This window comes from Anas acuta, chromosome 17, assembly GCF_963932015.1.
Source record: "Anas acuta chromosome 17, bAnaAcu1.1, whole genome shotgun sequence".
In the NCBI taxonomy this organism is placed as follows: domain Eukaryota; kingdom Metazoa; phylum Chordata; class Aves; order Anseriformes; family Anatidae; genus Anas; species Anas acuta.
Window position 1 is genome coordinate 2,332,808 of NC_088995.1, and position 23,066 is coordinate 2,355,873.

The 23,066-nt window shown below is 44.0% G+C and overlaps 1 protein-coding gene across 1 annotated transcript; it reads left to right on the top strand.

Annotated features, from left to right (window-relative positions):
* The first annotated feature begins 58 nt into the window (after window positions 1-58).
* Window positions 59-22,741, top strand: PPTC7 (protein phosphatase targeting COQ7). The gene is made up of 6 exons (XM_068653843.1): window positions 59-695; window positions 10,942-11,121; window positions 13,709-13,907; window positions 16,084-16,207; window positions 18,173-18,302; window positions 19,098-22,741. The coding sequence occupies exons 1-6, from the start codon at window positions 494-496 to the stop codon at window positions 19,154-19,156; spliced, it is 894 nt and encodes a 297-aa protein (XP_068509944.1). The 5' UTR covers window positions 59-493; the 3' UTR covers window positions 19,157-22,741.
* Window positions 22,742-23,066: the final 325 nt, after the last annotated feature.

A 23,066-nucleotide genomic window follows, 5' to 3' on the forward strand; every position in this document is an offset into this window, starting at 1 on the left:
GTGCGGCGGGGCGGGGTTGACCTTCCCTCCTCAGGCCGCCCGGCCCCGAGCACGCGCGGGAGGGAAGATGGCGGCGGCGGCGGGCGGCGGGGAGCGGGGGCGGCGCTGCGGGCACCGGCGGCTCTGACCGGGGCGGAGGCGGAGCCCGCGGCCCCGTCGTGTGTTTCCCCCCCCCCGCGGGGGGTTCGACGGCGAGGAGAGGAAGGCGGGAGGGAGCCGCCCCGGCTCGTCAAGGGGGCGCGCTGAGGGCGGGGGGGGGCCGGCCCCGGGAAGTGAGGAAGAGGGGGGGGGGGGGGGGCGGTTGTGAGGGGCCGGGCCCGGCGTGAGGCGAGGAGAAGCCGGCGTGAGGAGAAGCGGAGCCGGGCCGAGCCCAGCCGGCCGCCGGGGGAAAGAAGGAAGGCTGGCTCGCTGCGGCGGCCGCTCGCAGGGCAGGAGGAGGCTCCGCCGCTGGCTCCCCGCCGTGGTGGCCCTGGGCTGCTGGGCGCCCCGCGCCATGTTCTCGGTGCTGTCCTACGGCAGGCTGGTGGCCCGGGCGGTGCTGGGCGGCCTCTCGCAAACCGACTCCCGCGATTACAGCCTGGTGACGGCCAGCTGCGGCTTCGGCAAAGATTTCCGCAAGGGCATCCTGAAGAAAGGCATGTGCTACGGGGATGACGCCTGCTTCGTGGCCAGGCACCGCTCGGCTGATGTGTTGGGTGAGTACCCGGGGGGGGGGGGACACACCGGGCCCGGCTTGGTGGCTGTGGCGCAGCCGGGCCGCGGACAAAGGGACGCAGCCCGGCCTCGCTTGCCCTCTCTGTGTTTTGTGACTCTCACGCTTCATGAGCCGGGTCTCTTCTGCTTGGATCAGGTGCTTTGGTGTCTGCAGGGTTCCTGCCAAAAAGGTGATCCTGAATGGTTGCTTTCTGCTGAATTCTGTAACACAGGAAAGCGTGAGGCTTCTGGTCATGCTCCTTGCTTCCCATCCTCTCTTTCTCACACTATATGATCCCCTTTCTCAGCACGCCGTTGGCACAAGGTGGTGCGGAGGCCGGGAGCCTAGGCCCTGCCTTTCACCTGTAGCTGCCTGCCAGGCCTGCTGGCTCCCAAGGCCAGAGAAACTCCTTCCAGTGCCTTTTGCTCTCTTTGTCTCCCTAAAAGCTCAGCAAGCTCCATGTGGCGTGTGCATTTCCATGTAAAAGACCACTGAATCATGAGCTTCCTTATTCCAGCGCGTGCCGTGTCCTTGTCAAGTGAAAGGCAAAGTGACATTGAGGCTGGTTTCAAATGTCAAACTTCAGTTTCGGTGTTTGTTGTGGCCTGGTTGCTTGCTCTGGTTTGGGCTCATCTGTAAAATGAATCCCAACCAGTTCAAATTTTTACAAGTGGTGGATAATAGTAGATAATCAACGGAATCTGTGGTTTATGAGCGGTGTTGCCTTTGACAGTGCTTGACCTTTCTCCTGTGTAGTCAAGGTTGAATTTGGCAGACACTCTGGAAAAGTTAGCTTTTCAGTGACTCAAGTACATTTACCACAATTTTGACATTAAAATAAAAAAACTTTTTTTTCCCTGTCACTTAAAATTTAAAAAATGCTGGGGTTGCCCTGCAGTGCCTCCTGATGTGACAGCCCTTGGTGAGTCTGGAACCCAGTGCTGTCACTGTAACCTGCGTGCCATTTAATGTAGCTGAAATGTTTTTTTGCCAGGAAGCTGTAGCTGGCTGCTAGGTAACAGTATTGCCGGTTATTCTGAAGGGAGCTGATACTCTAACAGTGATGCTGCAGCTCCCAGGAGGTGTGGGAAACCCCCCGATGCATGTAGACATCCTGCATCTTTTCTTGTGCCAGTCCCAAAGGAACTTTTTCCATTAAAATCAGCTGTTGGGCAGCCGTGCTCCAGCATGTGACTGAGGCTGGCTGCCTTGGAGCTCTTACTAGGCCAGCGCTGATAAATAGCTCAGCAATTGGTATCTGCCCTTAAGAGAAATGCAGAGCATGCTTCACGCATAGATGGACTTTTTGCACGGGGAAGAGAGTAGATTTAGATCCATCGCACGGTATTTAGGGTTTTTGGCCATATTTGGCAGTTACCATATGCGGACCTACAGCTTGTGGTGGCTTCCCACTGGAATCAGCAGAGTTGCATTGCTGAGTTTGTCTTTGCATTAATTTTCATGGCAACTTGGTAACAAACAGTTATAACTCCGCTAAGGCTCAAGCAGCAAGGACAGCTTCGTACTAGGATGTCTAGTATCAAGAAGACAAGTTTAAATAGAAAAGCTGCCCTCCTCCTGTGAAGCTATTTTCACGTTCCTTATTGCTTTTCTGCTATTAATGTGTGCCACTAAACCAAAAACCACTGTATTCTGCAAGCATTAACGCTCAGGATGGTTTCTGATGCAATCTAACTTGATGCTTTTTCTTCATCAGTAGTTCTTAAGCCTGAACATAGCAGTTTTCCCCTTGTTTCTGCCATTACTGTCACATCTTTGCTCTCCCTTTCTCACCAAATCTTCAACCAAGGGAGGGAGTTTCAGCACCAGTGTTTTCCTGCCCTCAAATCCCCTTGCTCTCATTGCAAATCTGAGGTTCCTTAAGTTTTGTGTGTGCTTGTGTGAGCCTCATAAATCCCGTACCAACTTTATACTTGCCTAACTTTGCCCCTTGGCAGAACTACCTGGGCTGAACCTCCCTGAAGCTTTACCAGCTTCGTTTTTTTCAGCATTAGTTTAATGAAGAGGTCAAGTGGCTTGAGTGAAAGTGAACGCAGGGTGCAGTAATACTTGCAGAGAAGAGTAAATGTCAGGCGTACCGCTTGGGGTTAGCCTGCATTGGTGGTCATCAGTGACCACGCTGTACCAGATAATGGATTTAAAACCCTTCCGTGCCCGTCTTTTCCAGAATCAATATATGGAAAGCATGCCTGTGTGGGATGGGCTATGGGTGTGGTGTTCCAGTGAAAGAGCTACTCCCAGCCACTTGGCATGAGTGCTTGCTTGGGCATTCATTTTCTTAGGTCAAACAAAAGTTGACTGGGGCTCAAGAGGCAGCCTGTTTATAGCAGATACAACAATGCCAAGCGCTTCTTTTGTTTTCTGTATGCTGTATGGTCTGAAGGGTGAAAATGCAAGTGTCTTCTAGTCTGTCCTTAGCCTTTCACTGTAAGAGAAAGAAAAGACGAAGATATCTGTATGTTATTTCCAACCCTCCTGTAGCTGTTCAAGGCTTGATAAGGCTTGTTAGGGATGTGCTTGAAGCCTTGGGTCTTTGTCTCTTTGACTTCTGGCCGGTACCTACCGGTTCAATTTGCATGTTTCTTCCCATCCTGAGCTTGGGGAAGAATAAGGAACTCAAATCCCTGGTGTTTCCTTTGGGATCACTCCAAGAAAAGGAAATAGCTTTACTGTTACTGTTAATCTCTGGAGCTCTGTGATTCAGGCCTGTGTTTGCTTCTTGCTGCTGCTTGCACCTTTCTGTGTGTTCACTGCTGGTGTCTTTATTGTCCAGACCCTCAGAAAGCTACAGAATAACAAGATCAAAATACTGAAGTATCTTCCTGACCTGGTAGACATTTCTGTACCTGTTCACATCTGAAACCACGACTCTGTGACTTCCAAGGGTGTCAGTGTTTTTCAAAGCTGAAAAACAAAACTCTTCAGAAACTGACACCTTCGTTTCTTTCTAGTTAGGGTATGAGTAGTTCTTGGTGCAGAGGGAGTAACACATGACTTGAAAATGAACTTTAGAAAACATTTCACTTATTTAACAAAACAAGCTTGGACAGTTAAGTGCTGAGCTCTTTCACGCTGGCGATCTTTTCCTGTTGTTGGGATCTGTCTTTTCTTGCTTATTCCTGCCTTATCGGGCTCCCGATCTCTATACTATTTTTTAATGGATTTTCCAAAGTGTGTGACTCATTAGAGAAACGTTACAGCAACCAAGCGTGCATCTCGTGACAGCATCACTTCTGCAGTGTCTGCTGGGCAGGAGTTTGGGTGTAGCCTGTGTGACTTGACGACTCTTCCAAACTATTTCTGTCCCGCAGTAGTAGGAAAAAACTCTTTGGCAGCGGGGTGCTGTTTGTCCACCGCGAGTTAAAATTTGGCAGCTGTTCTATCTGCTGCAAATCTTGAGTTTTTTGGGGAGGAGAAGGGGGAAATGGAGGGCAGCAACTCTAAACTGAAAGGAATGGCATCGTATTTGAAAATTGAGTTTGTCATCTGCCTGCCTGGGAGGTATGTAAACCTCTAGGGTGGTGAAGCCCCCGGAATATTTTCAGTCCTGCTGAGAAAAGTAAACTGCAAAATGTAAAAGGATTTGTAAATGAAATGTCAGTCTTGTCCCAGCAACTACAGAGGAGGAAGGGATTCTTCCTCTGGTGCCTGAAGGTCACGTAAGCCTACGTTAAGTGGTTTATTTGGTGTCATACCTGTTAAAGAGATTGCTGCTTGAACTTTGCATGCTAAAGAAGGCAAGTGGCCGGGTTGTTTCAGAGTGCTGTCTTACCTCCTCTCTTGGGAGAACTCAAGGCATTTTAGAGGGAATAATCAGTGATTTGGAAAAACAAAAAAAAAAAAAGTTGTATGTGTCATAATAGTCCAAACCATTTTTTTAACGTGAGGAAAAATATTGTCATTTGTAGAGAAACCAGAGGTTATTGAGAAACATCCCCACTAACAGCCTCACTGATTCACTTGTCAGGGCAGCTAACCCAAATGTCAGCAGGGCTGTTCTGGAGTAGCATTTAACATAACCTCTTAGAAATGTAGCAGCTTGCTCTCTGAGAATGAAACTAAAATCTGATTGTTCCAACAGATTATGTACCCCCATTTCTGGATGGGCCTGGGACACGGCGTATTCTCATCGCAATTTACAGCTGAACACTTAATTTAGGTGTAAGGGCTCCTGATGCTTGTTGATAGTGGTCGCTTTTCCATTCATAAGCAGATCTTAGAGGTTGCTGCTTGAAAGCAAAGCAGGTTCTGTCAGAGATCACAGAAGGAAATAAGCAAAGGAGAACACAGCACAGCAGGTGAGGCATTAATTGCAGCGAATGTTGCAGATATCCACAACTTTATTTTGGTTCATCTGCACCACTGATACTGTGAGCCTGAAATTACTGGGGCAGTGAGCACTTTGGAGCCTGGCTGATGTCTGTGCTACGCTACCTGTCCCTTCCCAACACTTAAATGCAAACTGCTGGGAGCAGCTCAGCTCCAAAGCAGTGCTTTGGGGTTGCTCAACACCTCGAGAGGTCGAGCAGTTCTGGCTGTGGAGGGAAGTTTATACAGAACTCTGAGATAAAAACAACAACAAAAAAGCTTATAACTGTCAAAATCCACTGAGCATATTTCTCTGACTCGAATACAACAGGTGGGAGAGCTGGTAGAAACCTGTTTCCTGAACAGCTGTGTATTGCAGCAGGAAAAAAAAATGATGAGGAACTGCTGCTTTTTCTTGGAAGTAGGTGCACGAAGCAATGCTTTCAGTTTCTCCTTCAGTCTGTGCTTCAACGCTTCTCACCTTGCCTCTTGCTTTGTGTTCCTCCTAATTGCCTGGCCATTTATTCTCCCTGTACCTTTGTAGTTAATGCAAGGGTGGTTAAGGACTGGTATGAATTCTAAAATACACAGCATGAATAAGCACCTTCTCCTTTTGTAACTAGCTACCAGCCGCATGCAACCTGCCTTTGGGGATTTGTATTCCACCAGGTGATTTCTTTCTCAGATCTAAAGGGGGGTGTTGGAGGAAGAGCCACCACTTGGCTGTAACACGGTGATCCCGTGCGGGTGATCCCGTACACGCTGCCAGCGGTGCTGCTGGGGGGGGGTTAGTGCTGGGGCTGGGCATGTGACTGCCTTTGGATGGAGAGCTGTGGGACTTATCTTGTCACTGATAAAACAAGAAATCTTATCGGGTTATCTCCATTCTGATCTGTTGACAAATATTAGATGCTGTATTTCAGACTTGTGCAGTGCAGCAGATTGGGCTTTGTTACCATTTTTGTCGGTCTTCTGTATCTGATGCGAGATAATTCCAGTTGCAGAAATAGACCATTTTGATGTTCTTTTATCTGTGATTCATCGCTAATTCAGGTAAGGAAGGCTCTCAAGAAACTTAAAGTTCGGCAGGATGAGTGGAACATCTTACAAAGTTAATTGTGTGCTCATGCAAATGCAGCTCCTGATGGCACACATGGCACCTGCCTGATGCTTCCATGTGTGCATTCTTCTTAGCTGCGAGGCAATATTTTGAAGTTTTTTGAGAGATTTTTGGGACAGAGTGATACTTTTGGCTTCTGGCCATGGGCAGCTTCGTTTGCCAGCCAGCCACAACTTCCACTCGGAAAGCTCTTTCTGTGAAACAGTTTGATTAATGTCATGGTTTTGTTCTGAACTCCAAGCTTGTGGCGTTTTTATTTGCTCTGAATGAGGCACAACATCTGGATCTGACATAAAATGAAACATAAGTCAGCGTGCAGTGAAGAGCCCGTATTGCCAGTCTCAGCACTTGCTGGCTGCTCCTGGGCTTCTGCAGCTAACCCTACACGGGGCTGGCAGTCAAAACATTCCATTTGCATTTCAGCTGGCATTTTATCCCGGGTGCTTTTAGCATTTCAAAAGCCTTTTTTTTTTTTTTTTTTTATCAAATTTTGATGCCGGCATCTTCACGTGCTCGGTTTCAGCGCTGCTGCATCAGTCAGCGTGCCTTGTTGTGAAGCTTCCTTACAACTTTCCCTGTCCCAGTGTACAACTCCTTAGGAGGCTGAGGAGCTGGTTTTGGGGCTGACACGTGCAGCCTGTGTTTGATCTGGCAGCAGTGGTTGTGTATTTTCCAGCAGAAGGCGATGGAGTTGTAGAGTTAACTCTCACTGACTCTGGGAGGTCTCTGTGATCTAGTTAACTGGAGAAGCTCATTGGAAGTAATTTATTGTGAAATTTTCAATGGCTTTATTTACAGTGGTTGTTCATCTAGCCACAGACATTTCGCTATCTCATGTGGACGTTTGTGCACTTACTTTCTGCAGAGGCTGAAGCAGGGAATATCCAAATAGTTATTCTGTATAAAACTTTCTGATTTACTGAATAGCTTAGTAAAATCAAAGATTCTACACAGTTCAATTTCACTAATTCTTTTGTCAGTCACACAGTTTGTTTTAAATACCCGGTGATTGATATTTCATAAGATGGGCAAGTAAAATGTGGATACTGGAGGGTAATACTTAATTTTTTGGTGGTGAAAGGTAAGAAAATCAAAACCTGAGTAGCTTCTTTTATTTGTTAGAATAACGGCTATTTAGAATTTTTCCTTTTTTGTTTTTCCTTCTATTAAAACAAAGCTACTCTAAATGAGTACAGCTTGGCATCATTCCTTGCTGGTGATGCTGCTGGTGTCAGTCCCCATGAATTTCCCTTGGGTGATAGAGAAAGAACAAGCTAGGATGTAGGAACTGGTCCGTTTTGTGAGTCACACTTTCAGTTCTTGCTGCTTCTGGAGCTTGAACCATCTCATGTACTTCTGCTCCGTGTTTGCTGTGTATCAGATCTCACAAAGCTTTTTTCAAACTGTATTTTCAGCTGTGTTTATCAGTAGCAGTGTATTTAAAAGTCACATCCTCCTTCCCTGTAAAATCGGCCAGTTCATATTGAGAATTTAAAGATAATGTTTTTATTTAAAAACTGTGCTGAAGGTAGGTCCTGATGGCAGCGGTGATCCCTGGCTCGGTGCCTGAGCAGGAGGAAGCGGCCGCCTGCTGGGGCGGCGTTTGTGCACCACGCTCCAGGAGCCAACAAGGTCACAGCTTAAACGAAATGAACCAACCTGTCTTTAAAAAGTGCAGTAAAAAAACAAACTGCAGGAACTCCATGTTGGCCAAATTGGGTGAGGATGAGCAGTTGATGGCGGCAGTGAGGTGCTGAGGAGGTGGTGAGAGCTTGAGTGCAGGCCTGCCCTGCTCCTGTGCCAAGATGGGGAAGGAGCTCATGGCCACGACTGTCTCCTTGCTTCTTATTCAGACACTGCTACCCTAGGAGTGGTGCGAAGCGAAGTCAGGACCTCCAGGTGGACTGCCTAGAGGAGGGCTTTTGGGAAGGCAGCGTCAGCTGGCTGTTTGTAGCTTCCAGGAGGCAGGCAGAGCTGCTGCGGGGCTCAGGACAGCGTGAAGTGTGCTGCCGTGAGTATGGTTCAGGTTTCCTGCCTGAAGTGAGAAGTGAGCAAAGAAGATTACGTGGCATGCTCTTATTTTCACTTTAAAATTGAGGTAGGTTTTGATAATTAACCTGACCAGGTGCTTTCTCTGGTGACTTGCTTTCCCACACTGAGTACTAATGCTCTGGTTTCTGTTTAAGTATTTCCTGAGAAGACTGAAGCCAAGTTGACTTACTGAGCCTTTGAGGGAACTCCCTAACATCTCATGAGCTTGTTCTGTATCAACCTGAGGAACCAAAAGTACTGTCTGCACAGTAGCTGTCAAACACTGCCTTTTTGGTTAACCCCATTAAGCCTGTCCCTAAAGTGATTCTTGCTGTAATCAGCCAGCAAAGTTCCAGCAGGACTGTGCTCATTTCAAAGGAAAAAAAGCTGCTGCTGTGGTAGCTTAATGTAAGGTGAGCAGTCACCCAAACTGATGCTCGGTTGCTATTTCAAGTTGTAGGTCTGAGTGGGAACACTTTTCTTGTTGATCTCTTACTCCAGGCTTGTTTGAGTGGCGGCAGAAAGCAAAGGTTTAATCCAGCATTAACCTGGAGCTGCGGGACCAGGGAAGGCAGGTTGGTTTGCTCAGGCATCGCGGGGAAGCCAGGAAGCTTTAGCAGGAGCTTCGTTCCAGGGACTGCCCCGAAGAGGGGAGCTCAGGGACCTGCCTCCCTGCTCTGTTCTTCTAAGAAAGCGACCGGACAAAGCAGGTGTCCGAAAGGTTGTGCACTATTTTTGGGAGAAATCTGATTAATGTTGATAGGCTGTTGAGAATCTGGATGTAGCCTCCTGTCAGATTAGAGTTGGTGCCAAGGGCTGCTCTAAACCTCCCGTCTCAGTTTCAGATGGTGACCAACGTGAAGGGCGTTTGCAGATGAGGCGAACTGAGTTTTACCACTTCAGTCACATTTTTGTGCCTCTGCTAATAGTGGTTTTCTTTCCGATGCCTGAAAATCAGCACAATCTGAGCTCTGAGACTGGCTCATTGCACCTTTATCATGAACACACCATTTTAGCTTTACTTTCCTGCAGAAACCTGGGCTGGAAGTGGCCAGCCCCTTACATGCTGAAGATCAAAAAGATTTGGGAAGGAATTCTGATTAGAAATACTTTTCTCTCATAAATAGTACTTCACGCTTCCAGCAGCATTTTAACTTTAGCATTAAAGCTGATCAAAGAAATTCAAAATACTTGGAAGCCACGTGGGCAGCAGAATATCATTTACTGTCAGTGACTGGTCGCAGTAGATAAAAATGAAGACAAAGCCCCGTGTGAGCGAGCCCATGACACTTGCCACAAGTGTTGGAACTGGATAATTAAACCATTTCTTTTTCCTGATGGCCACTCACTTTCATTTTTTGTTACCCGCTTCAAAATAAATTTAAAAGCTCTTTTAATTTCTTAAAGGTCAGTGATAATTTTCCTAACTTTGTGTGTGTGTCATGTATTGTAGCATTTCTCACTTGGGAATTCAGCTGCGATTTCTTTCTCCCTCACTTTTAGAAATCCATTTCCCTCTGTTTTTTGGGGATCAATGTCTCTTCGCTCCTGCTGCACAGCCCTTTATCATTAGCTTGCCCAGTTCTTTTTTCCTATGCCATGGAAAGATCTCCGATTGCAGCCTGATAGGTCCTAGTGCCACCTCGCACACATTCTCCCTGAGGCACCAGGGGTCAAAGTTTCTCTGGAAACTTCGTAGTTGGCTGAAAACTGCTAAACTGTGTTTGAGGAAGCTGCAGTGGGGGCACTGCTGCTGTTCTTATGACACGATGTGTGCCTGGACAGAGCTCAGAATGCTGAGGGTCTGATGTGCAGTATCTGCTGTGTTGCTCCCGACCCGGTTCAGGAGTTTTATCTGTTGTAATATTTGTCTGACAGATGCCCAAACTGATTTTCCTCTGCGTATGCGACAGCAAAAGCACTTTTCTTGCTCTTATTTCCACTGATTTCCACATCAAACCTCTATGAACAGTGATTGACCCAACTGTTTGTCTCTCCCTGACCATGCCATTTGCATCTCTGGTTGCTCAGAATGTTCCCAGCCTTTGGCAGAATTGGTTGAGTTTTCTCATGTCTGTGTTGTTTTGAATGACAATGGAAATTTATGGGGCCACGATCAGTTTTCCTTCTTTTCCTTGGCTAAAGTTTTAAGCAACAAACTGTCCTTGCAGACATAGGTCCTAGCATTGTGTTGGATTGTCTGTTGTTTCTTATTTATTTTATTTAATGGAGATTTAGTTTTTGCAGAAATGGATAGTACTAAGTGGAAAAATGTCATCCTTATTGTGAGCAGGTAGCTCGAGGAGAAACTTTGGGGCGTTGACTAGTGGGGAAGATCTTTATCGTTTCAATCCTATTAAAAAATCTTAATGACCTTCACATTTAAAACTAATCATTGCTCTTTTCTTCCCTTTTAATGGGCTAACCAAAGGTTAATATGATTGAATTCCTTCCAAAATTCCACATCAGTTTTCCCTCTAGTGAAGTCAGCTGTCTCCTTGTGAAGTTCACATCATTTGACTTGTACCTTCTTTTTAGCAATTCTGATGGTGTACAGAGCTTTGTCAGGCAGCTGATATCAGAAATCATCTTAAAAATGTTTAGTGATTTATTTCCCTTAATCACATTTTTTTCTTTCAAGCAGGTGCCTTGTTCTGCCTTTCAGATATTGAATGCCATAAGTGATGTCAAAAGTTAAAAACCTCGTTTTACAAACCATTTCTGTTCATGTAACTCTTGTTTTCTGTTTTTTGTTTTGTTTTTCTAGGGGTAGCAGATGGTGTCGGTGGCTGGAGAGACTATGGGGTTGACCCTTCTCAATTCTCAGGGACTCTAATGCGAACATGTGAACGTTTAGTGAAAGAAGGACGGTTTGTACCAAGTAATCCTGTCGGGATTCTCACTGCAGGTTACTGTGAGCTGCTGCAGAACAAAGTACCTTTGCTTGGTAAGAGAGCAGAAACACATGAATTGCATGTGTCGTGTGCTACCTCGACGTGTACTTAATTATATACAAAAAATATATACAAAAATATCTGTATGTAAATATCTGTATATGAAATATAGAATATTCAAGTCTTTGTGTGTGAAGGGTGGCAATTCACCAATGCTTGCAGAGTTTGAAAAATGAGTTTGGCAGTAGAGCCTGCTATGGCACGCACTCCTTGTATAAATAGCTCTTCTCCATTGAAACCTCGTAAGGGTTGTTTGTGGCTTTTTGTTTAAGCTGTGCAAGTAAAAATGTTTTCTGGTGATAGCTGGATGCAGTTCTACTTGCTCCTTGCCCTACTGCTCCCGTTGCCTTTTATGTTCAACGAACTTTAAGCCTAACAGCTTGACTTAAATAATTTATGTCGTATGATCACTAATACCCCGGATTTTTTTTATAATTCCTTGCAGGGGAATCTTTACATATTTTTCTTCTGAAAGCAAACAAAAGTAGGTGCTTAGCATGTCCTGTGTCAAACTTGATTTTAGGCAGTGCTTCCAGCTGCCTGGGAATGGTGAACAGATAGGGAGGCGAAGCGTGGCCTCAGCTGACAACCTTGAAAACGGAACACGTTTCTAAAGGGCGGGTGACCTCTTACGCACCAAGAAAGTGTTACCCTGTGTGATATGCATGCTTCTCACCTGACCTTAAACTTCTCTGCCAGAAGAGCGCTGCGTAAGCTATATTTAGCGCCTCTGCTGAGCTTAGGAACAGATGTTCTTGCATTATATGCCCAAAGAATAGGTTTAAATCTCAGTGACACGTAAGGTCACTTCTAAAACAGCAGTGGTCATTAATTCCATCAGGATTTTGAGTGTCTGATAGTGCTCATCTGTGTGAGGCAGATGCAGCTGGAAGCGACCCCAAATGTGGGCCACTGGTGAGAGCTCTCAGCACTCCCTGCAGACAGAGGCAGCCCCGTGTGGCTTGACCTTTCGAGGGCTGAAACGCGGCGTATGCTGAGTCACAAGATCTGCATTCCACACGTGGCCTCCTAGTTACACTGTGCTAATACAGTTAAAATGTGAAACTAATGATCCTCAGCGCTTCTCCTGGAAGAAAATACCACTACCAAGAGCGGTATTTTTAGAGGTAGAAAAAAAAAAAACACCTCTGGAGCTACCACAGCAACGAGCAGTTAGAATTTATTTGAAATAAAGTGGAGGGAGAGGACTTCATTAGGGAGGATTCATTAGGCATGAACTTTTCCTTCCTGTTGTGTTTTGCCTTGATGTTTAGTTCATCAGAATTGAATCTAGCAAATTATTTTTAAAACAAGACTGAAGTGGGAGGAAATTGTGCCATGTATTTAAAAGCTATTCTTATCATCGCAGAGCAATCTTGGATGGTGTCATATATAAAACATGAATCTTCCCTTAAATACTGCTTTGACTTACCATTCACCAAGAGTGGAGAAGGTCGTGTATATTCACCAGAGAACAAATTAAGTGCAGGGTTTTGTGGGGAACTCCCTGGACTGGAGGTGAAACATCCAGAACAGGTGATGCCTCAGGCCAGCTGGACTCGTCTTGGAGGCAAGCCTGATAATACGTTTAGCTCATCAGAAGTCTGTGGTCTGTCCGAGACACAGATGTGCTTGGAAACTTCTGCTGCAAGAGCATAAGGATAGAAGATGAACCAGAAAACTGTTTGTTAGCAGATGGCATGGGGAATTCTGATGGAGGCAGTTTGAAGTCAGGAAGAAATGCTGTAGCTGTGTTTCACACTCTTCAGGAGTTAACGCTCTTCTGGTGGTACTGCTCCTGTTGGCAGAAATTAAGCAAGCACTGTTTTTCTGTGAGTGCATGGGTATCTCTGCTGTAATTTCTGTGGTTTGCCACCAAAGTTGACAGCTGCCTCCCCATGAAGGAATTGAGAATGCTGTGGTTGCTGCAGGCATGGCTGGGGTAACACGGGGTATGGTTGACAAGTAGCCACGTTTCCGTTCTTCCTTTAATCCGGAACAAGATTTGTCTCCAGAACATGTTTTCTTTAGACTTGTGGAGTTAGTGCCCTGAACGCTTGACAGGATTATTATTTTTTCAAACAAAGAAGGTAGCTCTGCAGAGCCAGGCTGTAGTGAAAAGTGTGCTCATGTTCTGACAAGAATAATGGAATGCTATCTGAAACTGCTTGCAACCAAGTATTTAATTGGAGTGTTTTATTTACAGCGGGGGAGTAAAAATGTGCGGAGAACACCTAGCATTGTGTGGATGCTACTGGAATTCTATTCTCTTAATGCTTTCAGAATTTCAGTGTTACAAGTGACTTCTGTAAATCCAGTCTTATAGCAGAATGTGCTGACATATGTTGGGCTGGGAAAGTGTAAATGAAGTGGAACAAAACAGGTATTTGTCAGCATGACGTGTTTACCAAAATCAAAGCCAGTATATAATTTTTTTTGCATTAATCATAATAATTTCCATTTATCCTGATCTCTAAGCTTTGATAAATATCTGAATAGTTGGATTATGACTGAAGTCAGTGAAAGAATAAGGGCTGTGTGTAAGGCTTGCTCCAGTTACGATGTTCTGTTTGCTTGCAGGAAGCAGTACAGCTTGTATAGTAGTTCTGGACAGAACAAGTCATCGTTTACATACAGCCAACTTGGGAGATTCTGGATTTTTGGTAGTCAGAGGAGGAGAAGTAGTACATCGTTCTGATGAACAGCAGCATTACTTCAACACTCCGTTCCAACTGTCAATAGCTCCACCAGAAGCGGAAGGAGTTGTCTTAAGTGACAGGTAAGAAAGGAGATCTTAAATTTTTAATCTGTATATGTGATCAGCTCTCAAAAGGTTGTGGCTTTACTGTCTCAAGAGCTCCTTGTATAATGCAGCACAGCATGTGGGATTTAAATGTGCCCAAGAAAAGGTTCTAATATCTGCCCTTCTATCTTTAAGGTACCGTGAACACTTCTTACTGTGTACTTACTCAATTTTTGTAAGCTGTTGCAGTCAAAATGCTTTGGGTTTGTGCTCATTCATTCAATATAGAGTGTTCCTGCAGTTTGTGGTGTTCAGATCCACAGACCAACACTGCACAATGGAGCTGCTACAATGAAGGCTGCAGCCGGTGATTGTGCCGCCCGCCCTGCACGAGTGCCTTGTCTTATCAGCGGCTTTCCTTCCCCGTCCCTGTCTGTGCTCTCTTGAGACTGGTTTGGAGTACGCTAATTTAGGTATCTTGGCAGCGAGGTAGCAAGTGCTTGAAGAATAGAGCAGAGGGACATGTGACTGTAACTCGTGTTTCCAAGCCGCTGTGTCTCCAGCAGCATATTGTATTTGACCAAAACGAGCAAAACTCTTGTTTGGCGGAACACCAAGCTGGGAAATGAGAGTAATAGGAAAGGACAATCTGTTCACAGAAATGAGTTGTTTCAAAGACAGACTTGTACTTGTGTCTTCCCCGAAGAATGTCAGGCTGATAAAAATCCTGTGACTGCGTGAAGTCTAACCAGTAAAATAAAATAAAAGTGAAGAAAAAAAAAATAGCTTTCAAATACATATTAAAATACTGCTCTCAAATCAATGGTTGTACGGTCATTAAAGTGATACCCCTCTTCTAAATACAGAAGGATGATAAAAGGATCTTAAAAGAGAGACCACAGTAAACAGAGAAAGCAACTTAAACTTTTGATTTTATTTTTTTTTTAAATCTGGAGGCTTATGCCTTAAGGGTTGTAAGTTCTAATACCAAAATAGCTCTTTTTGAAAATGTTGCTTGAAAGCTGTTGAAACACCTGATCATTCTTGCTTGTGGCTTTGTTACGTCATCCTAAGGCTGCAGGGAGGAAACCAGCGTAAAACCCTGAAATGAGAACCCTTAAATAATCTAGCCTCTTTATTAGGCTAAGATTAAGTGATTGTTTGGAGTTCCAGAACTATTAAAACCTTAATAGTTCTGAAATTCAGTGTCTTGTTCAAAAAATAGCACGAGGATAGCTGATAACATGATAACGTCCAGTGGAAGTCAGGAAAGCAAAGTAATCTGAGTCATCCCACAGTAAGGAAAGTGCAAGATAAATGAGCTCCCACACTTCGGTTCTGAATCATGATTATAGCTTTCTGGCTAGTTCCTGCGCTGTTCTTGACATTAATTAGTACTTGTGCTTGTTGTCTAAATGCTTCTCCAGTATTTTTTTAATTCATTGTTCCAGTTAAATGCTTAAATTCGGCTACATATGGGGATAGGCAGGCGATCTTAACTCTAACCTTGTTGACGGTGCACAGCAGAAGGGCTGCTTTCCTCAGCTGATTTCTGGCATAGCCAAATGGCGTGGCATGCAGTCATTTCTGCCTTTTAAAGATCTGTGAAAAATCCTTGAAAATAAAGGTTTTGTAGTTACATTGCTTCTGAGAATTGGATTCTGCAGCAGCATTCATGGCCAGTACGGATATTTTCTGCTGTAATGTATTAAACGTAAGTAGACCAACCAGCTGTGGTCTCCTGGTAGTGATTTCCAGACATGCTTCATGTTCCACTGCAATAGAAAGTGATTCAGAATCTGTAAGTGGCTTGGCCGTTCTGTTAGGAATTGTCCTTTCAAGTACAGCTCTCTACATGTTGAAGATGGGTGAGAAGGAAGCCCTCAGCTGCCATTCCACTTAATGGTTTCCATGGAGACACGCTTGTGAAGTGGATTAGTTTGCAGGATTGTTCATCTGGGAATTGTAAATGCAAATCCTTTGTGTAATAGCTGGAACATTACCTGTTTGCAATCACAGGTCTTTTGTTGTAGCTTTCTTGACAAGCTATCCTGGTGCAAAAGCTCCACGGATGGTGATTATTTCTTTCCTTTCCAGCAAAACATGTAACAATAGCGAGTTACAAAAGCTGTTAATGTGCTGGGCTGACATTGCTTGGTGCCTTAGTGAAAGCTGGAGGCCATTTCGTTGACATTACCTGTCATTTTCACAGCCCTGATGCTGCCGATAGTACTTCCTTTGATGTCCAACTCGGAGACATTATTTTGACTGCGACAGACGGACTGTTTGACAACATGCCTGACTACATGATTCTGCAGGAATTAAAAAAGCTGAAAGTAAGTGTGCGTGTACAGTCTGAATCTCGCATCTTTTGCCCTCGTCATCCCTCGCTGTTCCCACCAGCTCTTTCTGAGCACACAGCTTTGTGTTATACGTGAAAGACCCACCACAAAGTGCTGCCCTTTGGAGACTCACCAGCTAACACCACGTGTGAGCAGGGATGTTGGCCCCAAAGTGTCTCTTGAACCCTCACCCAGGTTGAATGTAGAAGCAGCAACGCTGGCAGAAGTTTCCAGAGTAACAGCCAGGAACATGTCACTGATGGGTGCGGTGCGAGGGAGACACCGGGGGGATAGGGAGAGGTGTTCAGCAGCGGGCACTGCCCTTGGCCAGCTGCTCACAGGCTGCATTTTATCTGCACTTGCAGGTTGTAGATTACATATGTGAAAATACAGTTCTCTTTCGGGCCGTTTGGTGGGTGGGGTGAGGCATGAACTTAATTTGGAGGTTTTCTGAGGACTTACAAAACAGCAATTCTAAAGTAATCCGAGCTGTCCGAAGTGTGGGTTGTGTGTGTGCGTGCATGGAACATTTTGAACGTTCTGATAACAAAAATTCGCAGCGACTTTTCCACATTAGTCACCACAAATACTTGTTTTAAATAGTGAAAACACATTAAACTGTTTTAGTTGGGATACGAGCATTTAGCTCGAGGCTATTTACTTACAGAAAGGAAAGTGTACTTAAGAGGTATCAATATGTATAACCTCCCCGGGGAAACTATTTTGATGTTATGAAATGCAAAGAAGTCTCTGTAGAATTACAGTGTGGTTTTAAAAATGCTTTGCCTGCTCTTATCCTGCAGGTACATAACCGAGAGGCGGTGTCAGACAGGGAATGGGGCTTTGCAGACAAAATGTCTGAGGCCTCTGCCTGCATTTGAGGTAGACTCTTGCGTTTCCCCCTCCCTGCAGCCCCTTGCTGCTTTGTCTTGGTGCGATGCTCAGGGCTGACATTGAGAAGCGTGTCGCTGCGCTGCGGAGCAGAGCGTGGGATCGTGCTGCAGCACAAGCTGTCACAGGCTTTAACCTGGTTACTGAAGGTATCAGCAGTGCCGAGGATGTGTAAGCGTGCTGCCGTGCTTTGCAGGGACCGGTTTGCTCGTCTCTGACCTGCGTGGCTGTTACTTGGGCTGTAGCTGCAGCACATTTCTGTTTGCGGTACGCCCACCTTCCCTGCCCTGTGCAGACAGCCGGGTAGCCTGCTACACGCTGGAGATTCAATTCTCTTCTGGAAAAAAATCGAGCTCCACCTATTGGCCTGTTTGGGAAAGGCGCTGAGGTTCCCTGTCGGGTAGGAAGTTCAGCCAAAAGTTAATCGTGTAAGAGCCTGCTAAGTCCCCGGGCTGCAGGGAAGACTTTCTGAGATGACAATGTCGTGTCATGTTGGCTCGGGTAAGAAAAATACTGGAGTAAAGCAACAGGGATACTGGGGAAAAAAAAAAAAAAAAAAAAGAGAAATGCCATCTGTAAAAAGGTCAGTCTCTCGTTGAATTATTTCTCATCCGTTTTTCAAAGCGTTGATTTGGGTAGGAGCCTCAGACTTAAGACTTTCCAGTCAAGGTGTAAAATGTACTCAATTCAGCTGAACCTACTTTGTGAGGGAAAAATGGCTCTTTCAGGGTGAACCACTAGTATTAGCTATCAAATCTGGTTCCCTAAGGTGAGACCGTTTAGTCTATTTTAAGTATTAGTCTTCTGAATTCTAAATGCTACAGATCATCAAAAAAAAAATGAGTCTTAAAGCTGCTAGTCTAGGCTTCAGTTGTGAAGATTTGCAGTTCTAACCCAAGTTTATTAACTCTAAGACATGGTTAGGTTTTTCTTTGGAACAGAAGGTGATAACCAGAGCCCTAATCTGCGAGAGAGGGCAGTCAGGGGTCTGCAAAACCAACGTGCATCAGTGAAGCAACAAGCGATAGATTTATTTATAAAAATAAACTTTGTTTCTCGTTATTTTAGAACTCCAACTACGAGAGCATACAGCAGACTGCGAGAAGCATTGCTGAGCAAGCTCACGAGCTGGCATATGATCCCACTTACATGTCACCATTTGCACAGTTCGCATGTGACAATGGATTGAATGTGAGAGGTAAGATATTTTTTCCCCCCTCCTCCCACTCTTGCTATCTTGAAGAAATCTTGAGCAAAGTTCTGTTTCCAAATCTGATAGGAGAAGAGCGTTAAGAAATGTGGTTGGCAGCAGAGCGCCAATCTAGCGCTCCTGGCTTGGCAAGGACCCCAGCTCCTGACGCAGGTCATCCCAGGCCTCAGCTAATCAGAAGCCTCCTGTGGGGAAGTAGCTGGAACGCAGAGAACTCTGCACTGATTTTTATTTTTTATGGTTTAATCTAATACGTAGGCTCTTGGCCCAAGAACCCAGCCTGATACAAATTCTCCCAGCTCCCAGGAGAACTGCACTTGACCTGTTCTTAGGATTTGTGTGTGGGTTTTCTTGTTGTTAGTGTGTGGGTTTTTTTGTTTTGTTTTGTTTTTTAAGTTTCCTATTCTTTTGATGCATTTTAGTCGAGATTCTGCCCACTGTTGGAATTTTGTTGTTCTTTCTGACTCTTCATTAATGTGTCAGTTGTGATCTCTCTTTCCTGTGCTCTACTGGCTAACAGTGATGCTCAGGGTTCTATGTACCTTCTATTAGTTCATGATCTCACTCTGGCTTAAAAGGAGAGAGCTTTTTTTCTAAATGTCATTGCTACCCTCAGTTGTACAGCTGAGAGGAAGTGGAGGAAGCAGAGTTCCCTTGTCTACACGATACATTTTTTGCATATTTAAACCAGCTCAAAAAGAGCTTTCCATGGGGGAACATGGCAGGCTAGAGGAGGACAACCCAGTGTGGTTTGACAACAGTTTTATTCTTTCCATATTGCAGGGGGAAAACCAGATGACATCACCGTCCTTCTTTCTATTGTAGCCGAGTACACAGACTGATCTGCCGAGTGCCAGCTTCTGATGTTTTCATTATCCCCGAGCTCCTCGCTTCACGTACGGTTTCCTGCTGGCAGGATTGCTTTTGTCCTTTGCAGCTGATCTCAGCAGCCAGTTTTTGAGCTCGTTGCCTGTCTTGAGACACAACTGAAATCCTTGTTAAGAACCACTCTCGTAGTACACTGGTCTTTGTCTGCCAGCAAGAAATGAAGAAGTTCAAGGCTTGAAGCATGTCTTTCAGAGCTTAGTAATTGTCCATACAAGGGGGAGGATCAATCCCATATCGTTACCGCATTTGAAATGTGACTTACTTTCAGATGAGTAGAATTGGTTTATCATCTTTCAAATTAGATTCAATAGATAAAACCTCTACAGGAGGGCATATTATTCTATCTACTAGAAACATTCACTGTTCATTAAAGGGTATGTTACAGAACACAGTTTCATAAGCATAGTCTTGTTACAGTGATAGCTGAGGTTTCGTGTTTCTAAGTTCTGGTTTTCAGGAGATTTATAACTGCTGTAAACTTTTTGCTCTTGCCATACATGGTGTCAGCCTAGGAGCCTTTTCTAGTACAAAATTTCAAAAACATACTTAGGTCAAGTTATATGGATGCAAATGTGTTGTGATTTCAGGTGCTTAACTGTGATCTTAAAAGTTCTGCAGATCATTCGTCCATAATGGGCCTGATATCTGGATGTTTTGGCTGTGGATAACTTTATTTTTTTTAAAAGAAAAATTATAACTCTTGTCTCAAGAAGCCAAGATGGTCAAAGTTGAGATCCTTCGAGCATTTTAACCCATCTCACCAGCACAGGATGACATGGCGTAAATGCTACAGTGGGAGGCTGCACAAAGAACAGATCAGCCTCAACTCTGAACATCTTCACTTTTGGTGAATAACCTTTGTTGTTAACTAAACATGATTTGTGTTAATATTGCCACTCTTGCTTGTGTAGAACAGCACACGCTGGACCAGTTCAAGCCCAGCTGATCCTTGTATTTCTGGCTCTCAACCACGCACCTCTTTGCTTATGCTGTGGCAGCAGCAGTAAGTACATAAATGGAAACAATTAATGAATAATCAGCAAAACTTACATTTCAGTAACTAAAGTTTAGGGTTTTCAGAATAAACCTTAATGATGTTTACAGTTATCTAACAGCCACTTTGCAATATGACATTTCCTTTCGAATACAGTAGCTCACAATTGTTCCCCCCTGTTTCAGCAAGCTTTCCTTTCTTTTCCGAGGTTCATACAAATAGCTGATAGCTGTAAAGATATATATATTTTTGGTCAGTTTTTCATTAACTTTTTTGCTGGTAGAAGAGTATGTAGAAATAAATTAAAGCCATGTTTTTATATATATAAAAAGTCGGGTAATGTTGATGTTTAGGTGAGTGCAGTTAAACTTGGTCAGTAAGTAATCTTACCTGCTCTCAAAAGGAGATTTTTACTACCTGGTTTATTGTATTAAAACTGTTTAAGTTTGAGGTTACCTCAACTTGTTTAAAGAATTTTTGTGGACTTGTACTGTATATTTGCGTAACTATGTCAAGCTTTTATTTAAGATCATTTAACATGTACCATGTACATGTCATTTTACTATATTTCAATGCATCGTGCTTGTAACAGGCATTTCATTTATAATAAGAATAAGTGATTAATTTGGAAGCTCTTCAGTAATTTATCTGCTATTCCTAAATTGGCGTAATGTTAGCTCTCTATTTTAAATCACCTTGTAATTACTTGTCAAAATGCCTTAACTACCCTAACTTGACCAAAATACTATTTTGGTGAGGGTACGGGGAGGATTCTATTAATGAAGAAAAATTACTTAGTTTCGCGATACATGGAGCAGTGAGTGGTGAATAACTTTGCACAAATTGTCAGTCCTTGTTTTTTAAAACTGAACAAGCTGTATCTAGCTGTCTCGTTAGAAGGAATGTATTCATGCTGCAGTATAGGGCTTTCTTTCTAGCATTTGGGAGGGGTGCTGCTCTCTCAAATCTGGGTATCTTTACATTGTATTCTCCAGTATTTACTCTCGTGTTTCTTTATTAGAGCTGATTTGATCAATTATTCTTTCCCTTGAACTCACCTTAAAACAATGCCCTCGTAGACCTGACCGTTTTGCACTCTTGACCCCTTGCTCTCAGTATGCTCGTGCCCAGCCTTCATTATTTTTTTCCCCCTCTTTCTAGAAGTACAAATTGAGAAATGTTTGTGGATCAGATAAATGAGTATGGCAAAGGTGCTTTACCCCCGAGTGAGATGTTGCATGCGCTGTACTCTGCCTCTGCTGGTCCAGGGTCTGGAACCCTCGATCGGGGAGATTCTGCCACCTTCTCAGAAGCTAAACTGTGCCGCCTGGTGGGTTTGAGTCTACGCCTTGCTGTCTGTGTTAAAGCAGTTCTTAGCTAAGCAGTATCTATAAAGCCATTTGCCTCATATCACGTCATGATTTTTTTAATAAAGAACAAATTTGGATTTTAATTTACAAATCATGAGTTTATCCCTCACTGGACACACCAAAGACCAGTAAAGCTTATAGCTTTTCCATCTGTTTATAAAGCAATACTGTATTATAAAGAATCGATATTTTTATCACATGCTTGTTTTTGTTTTTGTTCTTAAGATGTGCACTCTAAACATATCAAACCTAATTTCTTCCTATGAACTTAAGCTGTCTGCGCACAACAGATTTTTTGGAAGAGGGAACGACAGGGCCCATACTATCAAAATAACTTTAAATGATGCATGAAGCAGTAACACTTCCTAGGAATTAGATTATTGTGACTATTTATGAGAGGAACGTACAAGAAAGGTGTTCTGTGTAATGGAAACACGCTTGAAGGGAGAACAGGCTGACTTTCAGCTGCTGCCGAAGGTTTTTGTTAGCTGTCAGGAGCTGGTTGGTAGGGAGCAGTAATCTGAAGGAAAAGGAAGAGATTTTTAGATACCAGTAACCTACGGTACCATGACAGGTAATAATGCTTGCGGGAGTTGGGATTTCTGCAGCAGTGTTACTGGGTATTTGGGTGAAAAAGGGCTAAGATGTGGTGAATCGGAAAACTCTGTGGTTCTGTGCTACTTTTACGGCTATCTTTGGGAGACCTACAGCATACAGTTTCCCTCTAAATTTGCTTTCTTTGTGTTTCTAAAGAAGGTACGGCAGATAAATAGAAGGGAAGAAAAAAGATTTTGGGACCAGACAGTTATGACTGTGTAAGGGAGAGGGGAGAGGTGAAGGTCTTGCAAAGCTGTAAAGTATTTTGTGATGGAATCTCCATCTCTTGTAATGGACATCCTTTCACCAGGAAGGAACCAGACTTTGTGCGTGTGGGTGTAGAAACAAACTGTATGAAGTAGTTCTTGCAAAGATAGCTGAAATAATGAAGCAAATCTGAGTCTGTATCTAATGAGGATGCTTTTTTGTTGTTGTTAAAATGAGACTATCATCTATGCTTACATAAGAGGCAATTATGTGAATTTCATGTCTGAGGTATAACTTATGCAGGAATAGTTCTGTAAATACATTTAAATGAATTGTAAAGATATTTAATAAATATAGTATTTATACTAAAATGTGTTTTTTAAAGTAAAGTTGACTGCACAAATTCTGTTTGTTACTGCAGTGATGTTGCTGGTAGCACAGAGCTGCCCAGCCACCACTTCTTGAGGTGTTTGGCTCTCGTTCAGAGCTCTGCGGTGTCCTCAAATCTGTCTGTAAGTGATGCCATGCCCCACTACACAGAACTCCTCTGTAAGAGGTTGGCAAGCAGAGTAGCTATCTTTTAAAGCAACCAAAGATTAGAAATGTCAATATTTGAGTGTGACTTCGGAAATACTACATGGTAATTTTCTCTGCAAGCTTGTTTAGAAGTGAGCAAATGTACAGATCTCCAGCTCT

Bases quoted from the DNA above. Each gene is read 5' to 3' on its own strand.
- PPTC7 (XM_068653843.1), top strand. From the start codon at position 494: ATGTTCTCGGTGCTGTCCTACGGCAGGCTGGTGGCCCGGGCGGTGCTG. The intron at 11,122-13,708 runs GTAAGAGAGCAG...GTTTGCTTGCAG, and splicing joins GAACAAAGTACCTTTGCTTG to GAAGCAGTACAGCTTGTATA. The intron at 18,303-19,097 runs GTAAGATATTTT...TCCATATTGCAG, and splicing joins CAATGGATTGAATGTGAGAG to GGGGAAAACCAGATGACATC.